The 12,403-nt window shown below is 41.7% G+C and overlaps 1 protein-coding gene across 3 annotated transcripts; it reads left to right on the forward strand.

Moving 5' to 3' along the window:
* The first annotated feature begins 512 nt into the window (after positions 1 to 512).
* zbtb42 (zinc finger and BTB domain containing 42) lies at positions 513 to 8,286 on the forward strand. Of its 3 annotated transcripts, none has more exons than XM_061235758.1 (2): positions 513 to 655; positions 2,148 to 8,286. In XM_061235758.1, exon 2 carries the CDS (start codon positions 2,162 to 2,164, stop codon positions 3,758 to 3,760), a length of 1,599 nt encoding a protein of 532 aa, XP_061091742.1. In that variant the 5' UTR covers positions 513 to 655; positions 2,148 to 2,161; the 3' UTR covers positions 3,761 to 8,286. The 3 variants fall into 3 exon arrangements, with proteins under 3 accessions (XP_061091742.1, XP_061091658.1, XP_061091826.1); XM_061235674.1 differs by lacking the exon at positions 513 to 655 and adding an exon at positions 1,381 to 1,607; XM_061235842.1 differs by lacking the exon at positions 513 to 655 and adding an exon at positions 1,549 to 1,607 and having other exon boundaries at positions 2,128 to 8,286.
* Positions 8,287 to 12,403: the final 4,117 nt, after the last annotated feature.

The raw sequence follows: 12,403 nt of genomic DNA on the forward strand, positions 1-12,403 counted from the left end.
TAATAGACCTTTGATCACTGGGTGACCCCTGCCACACAAAGCACAAATGACCCAGGGGTGCCCTTTCCAGGATAGCATCCTTTTCAGCCCCTCTTTAAAAAAAATACCAGGGAACATGTGGCTGAGATACTCCTGCCTGGTCATAAATGCTACACCCTCTTCATGAGCCTTTTGTTTCCTCATTGTGAATAAATTGAAAAAGCGTGTTATATATGACAATTTATGTATTTTTCACAACTTTTTTCCATCTGTGGGTCTTACTATGAAGTAACCTAAGAATCTTCATATTGCATTCACGTACGTTCTTAATTCTAAAGAATCACATTGTTTTACATCTGTAAACTGATAGGCACATGAGCTGAATAAGAGGGCGATCCTTATCTATGCAGTGGCTCTCCGAGAGAAGGTTGCTACTTACTGCCACTGTGTGATGTTATTCAGTAGTACAGTACCTATTGTGGTAGGCGTTATCGCGAGACTGGACCATTAACAACCTGCTTGACTAACACACCACAGGGCGCTGCTAGGCTGCCAGGGACGAATTGACACAAGAAACGACAGGAGACGCTAACATCTGGCTATACATCATGGAAGGAAGAAAAGGCATTTAAACAAATACTGAGGCTCGTACGACCATTCGGCTTGGCAGACACTTGTGAGTATACGGCCAAAACAACAAGAACCGTAAGCGAAACTTCGTAGATTACCTTGCCACTGTGCAGTGTAGTGCTGGCTCGGGCAGCAGCAGTTGCGGAGTTCCTTTGCGTTCATGTCTCTCCGATCGCTGGAGTTTGAGTAGCCTGGGATATGTCGCTTTTCACTTATGTCTGCTAACTTATACACTGAGTCATACGTTCTCCTCACAAGTTAATAATTGGACGCCGAAACTTAATCTATCGAGTATGGTGGGAATCGCAATCATAACTTAAGTTAAAAGCTATAGCTCCGAAACTATTGCTAGATAGCCTACTGGAGGCTTCCTTTAGCCAATGTTATTTTCTTCCTTCAACGAAATGTACAACCACAGTGTCAGAGTGAGAAGATGGGGGGGACAAAAGCCTATGTTTGGTAAAAGTCAATTAGAATTGTAGTGACGTTTGTTATTGAAGGTGGGTACAGGCTACGCAAAATAAAGTCTTTAGTTTTCTCTTGTGCCTATAAATGGGGTACTGGAACTTTAAAGGAAACAAGCTGCGGGTTTGTTGGTAGCTCGATTTGGAGTAACATATGGCATTAAGAGGAGCACAGCTGGAGGTAGCGTTTCCATTGCGGTGATGTCAGAGCAGCTGACTCCACAGCTTGCAGTGTAATTAGCAAACAGAGCACTCCAGTTTACTCCCCTTGCTTTTCTCTTAACCTTGCTCACTGGACTAGTGCTGGCATTCGCGAGGCTACTTTTTTGTCTATCGCCATGTGTGTTTGTGCGTGCCTGCTAAATGTATGCTTTCACATAATTGTCCGGTAGACACGAACAGCAGAGTAACGATCGCGTTTTGTGTGTGCGGTAGCGTGCGTGTGTCTGCTGTTCGGACCGTTCACCATTTCCATGGGAAGCGCAAAAAGTAGCGATAAACTAATCGGACTGCTGTTACTAGCTGGAGAGAAAGGTAAGATTTGCAAGTTGAAGTTGCTGTTTCAACCGGATACAAATTGCACCTTACAAACACGAATGGCAACATTCTAATGAATTGGAGTATATTCAGCGCTAATTAATAACAATTTGAAATGTTTGTTCTTAAGTCGCTGTAATCTGATCTTCGAAGATCATTGTTGGGTCGGTGCTAGCCTAATAAAATTAAAGTTCATTTTGTTGTTTGGAAAGCAGTCTAGTTTTTTTTTTTTTCAAGTTCGCCTTTCGTTGAATACGCGTTGAACTGCTTTGTTGCTTGTTGTGTTTAGGTTTTTTTCCCCTTCTTATTTAACCATTAATCTGTATTTAAGATTAATAAATATATACAAAACTGTCTACAAAATAGGTAGTAATGCGTTCCTATTTTCTGTGATTTGCTACTTTTTATTAAAGAGGTGTTTTTACTTTGTTGTCTGCAGTTGCAACTAACACACTGCGCGTTGCTAACTCGCCCCCTCGCAACCGGAGTGGCCGTATTTCGTTTGTTTAACATCCAGTTTTTCCTGTTTTTGATCAGGTTATGAAGGAAGAATGGAGTTCCCAGACCATAGCCGCCAGTTGCTGCAGTGTCTGAGTCAGCAGCGTCACCAAGGTTTCCTCTGCGACTGCACTGTTCTCGTCGGAGAGGCGCGATTCAAAGCGCACAGGGCTGTGCTGGCCTCTTGCAGCATGTACTTCCATCTCTTCTACACGGACCAGCTAGACAAAAGGGACGTTGTGCATCTGAACAGTGACATTGTGACAGCCCCGGCTTTCAGCCTGCTCCTTGAATTTATGTATGAGGGGAAGCTGGAATTCAGCACCCTGCCAGTGGAGGATGTCCTGGCCGCTGCCAGCTACCTTCACATGTACGACATTGTGAAAGTGTGCAAAGGCAGGCTGAAAGATAAGGAGCTGTGCTTGCTGGACGAGAAGATTAGCGAGGGGATAGCGCTTGGCTGTCTGGACAGGGAGAGCTCCTCAGACAGCGAGCAGCACAGCAAGCAGCCGTCGCGGCGCCGGTCGCAGCAGCAACAACAGAGGCCCCCCCCGGCAGATGAATTTGACACAGACAACGGCGAAGTCAGGCTAGCTGTCACGGATTGTGATAGGTCCGCACAGAGCAGGCAGAAGGCAAACGGTCACCCTGGCAGGTCCCCGGACCTTGTAGGTGTCAATTATGTGTCAGCGGAGGCCGAGTCCTGCATCCGAACAGCTGGAAAAACAAAAGCTGATGTCAGTAGTTCCGTGGCATCTCTGTCCCAGAGGTCCCGGGCTTCGGATGACACGGACTGCGCTCTGGATTTGTCTTTCAAGCCTCTGTCTAGCAGAGATTCCTTACACCCCTCCTACGTCTCGGGACAGCTGGCCCTCGACAGCCAGCAGCAGGGCACCGAGCCACTTGTTAAAGACGAACACGACTTGCTGTCAGAGCAGGAGGACAGTGAGCCGACGAGCCCGGAGAGCCAGCGCTTTGGGAATAGCGCCAGGAGCTCGGTGGTGACAGGGTTCGCTGCCCTCTTCCCGGGCAACAACGGCTCCACCGCGGCCCTGCTCCCCCAGGAGGACGACCTGATGGAGCAGGCGGGGGAGGGGGGAGGGGACGGAGCGGGGGCCAGAGCGGCCGAGGACCACAGAAGAAGAAGAAGAGGAGGAGGAGGACTGCTGGGCGACAGCGAAGAGGAAGAGGAGGACGACCTGGCCTCCTCGGACATCTCCACCTCCAGCGGGGTGCTCCTGCCCCCAGGGCAGCAGGTGTGCGTGTGCCCGCTCTGCAGCAAGGTGTTCCCCAGCCCGCACGTGCTGCAGCTCCACCTCAGCTCGCACTTCCGCGAGAAGGACGGCGCGCGCTCCAAGCTGTCGCCCGACGGCTCGGTGCCCACCTGCTCGCAGTGCGGCAAGACCTTCTCCTGCATGTACACGCTGAAGCGGCACGAGCGCACGCACTCCGGTGAGAAGCCCTACACCTGCGGCCAGTGTGGCAAGAGCTTCCAGTACTCGCACAACCTCAGCCGGCACGCCGTGGTGCACACCCGCGAGAAGCCGCACGCCTGCAAGTGGTGCGAGCGCCGCTTCACCCAGTCCGGGGACCTCTACCGACACATCCGCAAGTTCCACTGCGGCCTCGTCAAGACCCTCGCCATCGGATGAGTCGTGACACGGGCAGAGGAAGCGCGTCTTTTTCGGAGCCTCGACACCACTGTGTACAGCATGTGTATATAAGTGTAGATAAACATATGTGATTATCATAGTATATCAGGGTTTACCTATTCTGAATGGTATGCCTGCCTATACCCATCAAGGATTTTTTTTGTAATTTGAATGCAGTTTATAGCTCCTTTGCAACAGCAAACCAACTCGAGAGATGTGATTTGGTATGGTGCTGTTGAGAGGGGATTTATGTACTGTAAAGACTCGTGTCTTAAAAGTCTCGGTGCAAATCATCGTATGAGACTGTATCATGTAATGCTTTCTTCGAAGCTGGGTGGATGGATCATCGAAGAGAGAAAAATCCAATGTGCCCTTGTGCCCCTCAACACGCTATAACTGCACTGCTTTCAAAGAAGAAGCAATTTCCACTGGAAAAAAAATTAATACTTTCATGTGTATAAAAGCACAAAATTTTGCCTGGATGAGCAATATTGGAATGGCTGACACTGAACACAATCCGTCCATGAGTAGCAAACTTTTATTCTCTAAATTCAGCCTTATTTATTATTTTGGAATCTACTGAAATTTTATTACATTTGCTGAATGGGAAGCCAACTCCAGAGCTGCAGTAAATTATCTTTGTATAGCTTAACAGAGGTCTGTAACTGTAATGTTGACATTTTCATTTGTGTTTTGGAAGTGCTATGGACTGGTGAATGAAGTGTAAGGAATGCGGGATAAAAACTCAAAAAGGAATGGCTATCTTCTGCTGAGTTTGCCCAAGTCCTGATATCTATTTTTAGTGCACACCTGATGCCTCTACAAAGCAGACCAGTGGAATCGTTTTGCTTTTTGATCTCCTTATCTGTATATCAGATCCAGAAAAGCAAACAAGATGTTTAATACTTAGTAATATTAAATAATGTCATGGGGTTTGATACTGGAAAAAGACTGAGCGTGGAAGAGAAGGAAATCTGGCAGAGTGCAGTTAAGCAACTTGGGGCTTGGGTATGAGTTGTATTGAGGGGTTTAATTCAGGGTTGTGATGTAAAACCTTATTCAGGGGTGATTCTCATTTAAAAGAAAATTCTAAAATCTTAAAGAAGTCTGAGAGAAAAGCTGTGCCTGCATACCTGATGCCTACTGAGTAACCTACAATACATAAGTACTAAGGAGTACCTTGTATTACTTAACGACCTTTAAAAGTCAAGGTATAGGTTGGAAATAAGTGTTTAGATGCCACCTTATTCACATTATGAAGTAAATGTATTTTTCCCCTGAAAGAATGGACTGGAGTGACAACGAAAAAATGCATGCTGCTGTGTGGTTCAGGGCTTAATCGGAGGAAACAGAGTGTGTGTGTGTACAGTACAAGTCCACACTTCCTGGAATTAGGCTTACAGCAGAAGGAAAATACAGGCTAAGCCATGTCTCTTCCTGCTTCTCGGGTACTTATTCATGGGCCACTCAAGAATATGTACAGGACCTTGTCTGTCACACTCACCCATTTCCTCAGTGTAGTGTTACAGAAAAGAGAAAGATCTCCTGCCAGTCCTTTCTGTAGCATTTTACATATTTATTAATTTAATGTTTTTCTCTTTTTAGCCACCTGTGAACAATAGTCTGGCTTATGACCATTTACAATTTAACCCGCGATGACTCTGCAAACTGTTTGTATCCTCTGTGTTGTACTGTGCAGTTGCAAAAATCTACTGAACACATCAGATTAAGCCTGTCAATGAAACTTCACAAAATGGCCTACGGCTGTTTAGTTTTCTGAGCCTTTTTTGTCTGTACTGTTCAAGTTTTGTTTTTTAGGTTTATCTTTTCTGGAGCTATACATGTGAATTCTTACTATGGCTGGAAATATCACTAAAAATTACTAAGTTATTTGTTTTTATTCTCCTGATAAAACTTGATTAGCATTATTTATTAGATTTTTTTTGGTTCAGGGTTTACTAGGGTGTGATAAGTATTATTTTATCCACAATATTGAAGCACATTGATTTCTTATTTCTAACATTAAAGGAGGTGTTTAGTTGAGCTCTTTTGTGTAATTATCAGGAGCTCAACTTTTTTAACCTAATGGTTGTTTGAAGGACAGTGGATGCCTCATTATGCTGGTACTTTTTAAAATGGTATTGGGACAGATATCTCATTTGTCTTTGTAAATGCCATTACTGTACTGTGAATTGGGTCTTTTAGTGTGTTGTCATGTGAAAAAGAACAACAATCTTAAAATGTTTTAAGATTAGCCACACAGGAAACAAAGAAGCACTTGTTTTGGGCATGCATATATCCTTTATCTGAATTTAGTTTTGACACTCATAATTACGTAGGCTGCTATTTCTAACTACTTGTATATTTAAAGTATATTATTATTTTTATTTATAAGACTGTTGTTTCCCAATATTGTTCACATATTTGGGGTGAGAATATCTAACAGTGGCTGTCTTTTCTCTGCAAGCTAACAAGTGATTTATTCTCCAGTGTTTGGGATTCTCCTAACTCAGAAAACAGAGCAGACTCATGCAGCCTTTGCCTCTTCAGAACAATAAACTGGACATTGCATTGGCTGCCACCTCAGCAAAGGAAATGGTTGTAAAACTGAAAAATCTGAAACTGAGACACACACTACTCTGGTACAGAATGCCTATAGAAAACACACAAAACTAGTATTGTACTCCTGTCCCAGGTATTTCTCAAGGGATCATTGTGTGTCCTTTTTCTTTGCTGAGAGTGAACTCCTTGAGCCTTGCACTTTTTTGCATGAAATTAACCCTTTGGAATGCAAGAAATGTATTTATAAAAGGAGAGCTGGATGACTGTAAACAGGTGTATTGTGTTTTGGGGGCATCAAAGGATTCTCTTATTTCCAGCATGCATAAGATAAGTGCTTCATTGTGCTCTTTGCAAGGAAACGATCGCACACTCGCAAATGTGAAGTTGCACTTTGAACATTAGGGATTTTGAATGTTGGATAAAGTTTGGGAGAACGCAAATTCTTGTACTGTTTGCATTTCACCTAAATATAGACGCATACATTTATGTTCATTTAAAAAAAAAAAAAAAAAAAACATCTGGAAGACGTCAGGGTAAATTCAACCAACATTTTGGTGTGGTGTTTTTTGTAAAACTGGTATTTAAGAACTTTGAAATAAAGTTCAAATAGGATCGAGACGGTTTAAACATCCATCAGAGGTTTCTATTACTAATTTTGAACAGTGGGAGCATGTTCTCTTAAAAGAAGAAATGGTGCCTTGGAGCAAATCCTCAGTCCGCCAGGCTGTTCCCTTGTCTGGCACGGAAGCTGTTCATCTTCCACAGTTCTGCTTTGAAATTCCCTAGGTAATTCCTGAATATTTACATCGCATGATTTCTGTTGAATATCCCCGTTTATGCTGTACGCTCATTGAACATGAACACAGGAAAGTACTTCCTGTTCTTGTCTTGCTTCTTTTGAAAGGAGGGACATTTCCTCAAGTACAGCTGTTTTGGTTGTTCTTTTTCCCCAATTGCGTTTTGCTTTCTGATGGGTGAGTTTAACAATACAGGGGCAGGGCAGTGAGCGAATTTAAATATATTTTATGATGTATTAAAGCATTGTAATTTTATTTAGACTTATTTAGGCGTATTTTACAGCATGTACCTTGTAGGCACAAACACAGGTACTTGGAATTGGCCTTTTTTAGTTTGCTATTCCTGGCACCTGAGAATGAGAAAATGCAGAAATAATGTACTGGTAAATAAGGGGCTAAAAAGTCCCTATTGTGTAAAGAATGAAAACATGGGCCAAAATTTGCTGGATAGAATCAAGGCTCTTTTTTGTCGAATGTGAATCTTTATGAATGGGGGATAAACTGGTGTCATCCTTTACAACATTTTACTGCAACGAGCTGGAAAAAAAGAAAATGTACATGCATGCATATCCCTGTTGATTGCAAAACAGAGTTTTAGATGAATGGAGCAAATATGGGAAAGGACACCAACCACCTCTCTTACTGGCGTATGTGTTTTATAAATTCATACTGAATCATTTTAAAGTAAAAAAAAAAAAAAAAAAAAGGTATATTAAAACTGGAACATCATTTACAGTTTAGGTCCTGACTGTGAAATTGTGTATAATGAGAAGTATTTATTGTTTTGTCTCTTGTGCAACATTTTACTGTATCTCACAATTTTGACATGTAAAATGAAATGATAATACTAAATGTCAATGGGGGAAATTTTTTAATCAAATTTGTAGAAGTGCCATTAGAATTTAATATAATTTTTTTATAAGAAAGGTCTATTTTATAGGAAACAAATGCTTCAGTGTTAGTGCTTTAGACTATAGAGGACAATCGGTGTGCGGAAATGGCATTGCTTAGGTCTTTTGGCGCTTATTTGATTTTCATGTGGGGTTTTTTTGTTGCGCTTTTGGAGTGTGCTTGTGTGTGTGTGCTGTGGAAATGTGACAATCTTGATTTACTAGGCCTATTTTTGTCCATTTAGTTTTTGCATAGATTAAAGAGAAGAGACTGTGACTCGTGTATTTCTTTCAGTAATTAACTTGTGTTCAGCAATATAGAAAGTACAATGGCTAATTAAGCCAAATATTTCAGGTTCTTACATCTTTACCATATTTCAGCAGGGCTGGCTAAAAACACTTCAAACATTATTCATAGCCACATTGCTCAATATAGAATAACGGGAATGTAAAATTTAGCTACATTTGATCCATTTGGCATTTTTGGGAATCAATGTGTGTGAAGTAATAATTTAAGATATAATTTATTTTCACTTTTGATTATTTGAATATTACAAGTTAAGGCTTAAAATTCAGCTTAAAAATTACTGACACATCAACATTTGTTTAAAGGCAAATGCTTACATTTAAAAGCCAGAATAGATGTTTAGATTAAAAAAAAAAGTTTGAAGCCAGAATTCTAAAAGACAGTTTCCACTGTTTTGAGAGTGCAAGCTGTGTATCCAATGTCAGAGACAAGGAAAAGACTGTGTACAGACAACAAACTGCAATATTATTGTGGGTCTATATTCTATTGAACCAATAGGTTGTAGCTGAGGTTCTCCTCGGATAGCATTACATTTTCCAGCGTTGGTGCCAATTGAACAGACATCATACTCACTTCAGCTAAATGATGTGGACTAAGTCACTGGTGTTCTCTTTTTTTTTCCAGAATTTATTTATGGTTATAACCTGATCATCAATAGGCTATAAAGCAAAATATAAAGAGAAACCATCAGAATTTCAAACAAACTTTTAAAATGAGTTTGTCACAGCTACACATCTTTTAATATATATATTATTTAGAGTAGCCTACTATAAATAACAAATAGGCCCTGCATTCGATGGTCTTCTCTGTTCATTTGTATTTTGAACAAGCGAACAAACAAAAATGCGCGTCTAATTTGAAATCTCCGTGCCAATTCAGTGGTCAATTTCTTTGAGAAGGGATTCTAATTAGCCCCCGACTGCACTTCTAAAGAAATCCAGCTGCTTCGCTATGCAATCCCAACGGAGACGCGTTTGAATTCCCACCACCCTCCCCCTCTGCGGTCCCAACCCGAGCCGCAGACGAGACTGTCCCCCATAATACGGCCCCGGCTCCATCCTACAAACTCTATTGTAACCGCGGCTAGTAGATCAGCCGCTCCATTGTTAACACGAACTCACGAGTACTTACTTCATGCACGAACAGACAACATGGCAGGGTTGGTCCGCCTGTCACTGAACAATGAAGACGCTGTCTTCGAGTTCTTTGATAAACACCAGAAAGCGTCATCCTAAATGCATTTTTGTGAAAATGGGTTGCGAGCAGAACCCGAGTGGTTACAGTCAATCTTTGTGAACTCATCTTGGAAATATAGCCTGCAAACTAATTACCATCGGCATCATTTATACACGCGTTCCACACCTCAACATTTCATGTTGTGTAGTTACATCACCACCGAGATTAAAAGAAAAATTCTATACTTCTTGGACCTTAATCTTAACCTATATCGTATAAACATATTGTGTTTTTTTTTAAATATTCAAAATGGAGATATTCTGTGTGGGAAAACAATGGCCTTTAGCTGGAACATTAACTTTCTTCAGCACAAATAGTTTAGATAGTTTGGTTAGTTTTATTTTAGTTTTTTTCGCATCGATTCAGAGGTAGTAGTCGTTAACATGAAGCATCCTGCATGTCACCATCGCACAGAGGCCAGTGGTGGGTGCCCTTGACCTCTGACCAGCCTGCCAGGGACAGCTGGTGTGGGCTGTGTTTATTTATTTATTCCTCAACACAAGACAGGTGGTCACACTTGAAAAGGGACTCTTCACGAATATGCACACACACACACACACACACACTCACACAAGCCATATACACACAATACACACAGCAACCTGCAGAGAAGCACACAAACTGAACAATGCTGCCGAATAAACCAAGAGACACATATAAAAATGAAATACCGTACAAAGTAGAAATAATTATAAAAGCTAATGTATGCTTTTAATAAAATAAAATAATCGAAATAATGTTGCATACTAGACGGTGATATTATTCTTTCTATAATACAATGTTTTAATATTATCCAACTAAAATAAATATGGATTTCAATGTCACGTGATGTTTTAGTATCACAACTAAATGGAGCATGGTGCTTGGTTTGTTATAATCTTACATCTCAAAAAAGGTTTAAGACAAAATTTCTACTGACCCAACTTAGCTACAGATCAAGTATATTGAAGGTAAACTGAAGATAATTGTTACAATTGTGAATAATAAATGAAGCAGATTAATGTCCAGATGTAGAATTGGCTTGAGGCTCATACTATTCAAGTGTAAATTCTTAAATTCTTGCACAAAATGGCAGAGTTAACGGTTTTCATTAATTATTCTTGACCAGATAGCCTGGACATGTTCAAATATCAGATTAATCGCACAAAGTAACCTAACCTCCCATGTAATGTAAATGGTAACTAAGTATATTTTAGGAACATTTACTGCAACATTCTCACTGTGGTCTGAAAAAACAAGTTTCATAGACAGATTAAGCCTAGTCCTAAACAAAATTATATGGAGATTCTCCATACAAAACTACTCAGGTGCGATACAGAAGTGCAATCATTTTCACCAGGTATATTAATGTAATGTACATGCCACCCTAAAAGAGCTGAAGGACTGTCACTCGTCTGATCTGGGGAAGCCTTGGTCTGCGTGACTTGTCCTGGAAGTGCCAAGGCAACATGTGTCCTCTATCCATCCCACGGCTGTCATTTAGTCACACTCATTTGGACATATTTATAGCAGCATCACGGCACCGGGCTTCCGCACTCCAGGCACAGCTGGTCCATAGAAGAATTGGTGAAAGACAAAGCCACCAGTTTGGACTGGGGTGTCCAGCAGCAAGCGTGGCTTTCCTTAAGTGGGATCAGGCATGTGTCGGGGTGAGGCGGGGGGGGTTTGCAGAATGGTTTTAAAGCCAACCGTGTCATTTTTAGAAAGACGGTGGGGGGAAGATTGTGGGGGTTGAAACCTTCAACAGCTGGCATCTGCTTGCTCCCAATTTAAGTGCACTCGCACTTAACGTCAAGGAAGTTGAAAAGGACAGAGCTGTATTAAAGTCAAAGCATTTAAGCTCGAGCTGTAAAAGTGCAGCTCAGCCCATAAAGAGGCTACATATCACACATTTTTACATTTTTTTCTTATCACGGAACTACTCGTATAGCGGTTTGCAGTGGTCCGAAAAACGAAGAGTTGAAAGCTGACCTGCCCTAACGTGGAGGTGATAAGCCCTGGAGGCGGTATGCGTGGAGGCAGATTTTGTTTTTATTTTATTGAAGATGTGCTGAGGCACTCTGACGCCCCAAAACTCGCAGCTGCTGCGTCCTCACTCAGCCAGCGCTCCAGAGCCGCTGTCGGAGAGCAACTGCAGCTCCCGCAGACCCGCACCGAGGCCGACGGGGTCACGCAGGTCGCCGATGTGCAGCTCAAGCATTCAAAGCCTGGAATCTTCCACGCTCTAGTTGCCTGGCACCCAGAACCACATTTACATCTGGAGCACTAGGTGAGTGAACTTAATACCAAAATAATACCCTGATCTAAAATAAGACCGAGGCCTCCTTCACTAGGAGTTGCCCAAATGCCATGTAGATTTACATAATGCAATATTGCAAAGCAGTGCACGCTATTCTAAATGGTTATAAACAGGGAGAACTTCATTGATGCGTTTTATATGCTTTCAAATTTCAGGGGAACAGACTGTTTGCACCAGTGTTTCAATAAGCAGGTTTTTCCATGCTTTTCCAGTATCAGTTCTCAATGGTGCTCATGACCAAAACAGGCTTCATCATTCTGAATACAATATCAGAAGTGTTAACAGGCAAAGTATATTATACATATTTACATATTTAAAATATTAAACACAACTGCATGATGCAAATGCAGTGCCAACATAATTTACAGGGGAATCAGAAAGGCAAACTATTCCTGTAGTTAAGAGAACTGCTTTAAATGAAAATGTGATGAGTGAAATAAAACAAGTTTCACTTTTACTTCCACAATCTGCCCACATGCACACTCAAGAGTCACAGGACCCCTTTAATAAAAAATAATAAAATCCTGACGCATACTGCCACCTCCTGGTGAC

The sequence above is a fragment of the Conger conger genome, chromosome 1 (assembly GCF_963514075.1).
Source record: "Conger conger chromosome 1, fConCon1.1, whole genome shotgun sequence".
Lineage (NCBI taxonomy): Eukaryota > Metazoa > Chordata > Actinopteri > Anguilliformes > Congridae > Conger > Conger conger.

Bases quoted from the DNA above. Each gene is read 5' to 3' on its own strand.
- zbtb42 (XM_061235674.1), top strand. From the start codon at position 1,547: ATGGGAAGCGCAAAAAGTAGCGATAAACTAATCGGACTGCTGTTACTA. The intron at 1,608-2,147 runs GTAAGATTTGCA...GTTTTTGATCAG, and splicing joins GTTACTAGCTGGAGAGAAAG to GTTATGAAGGAAGAATGGAG.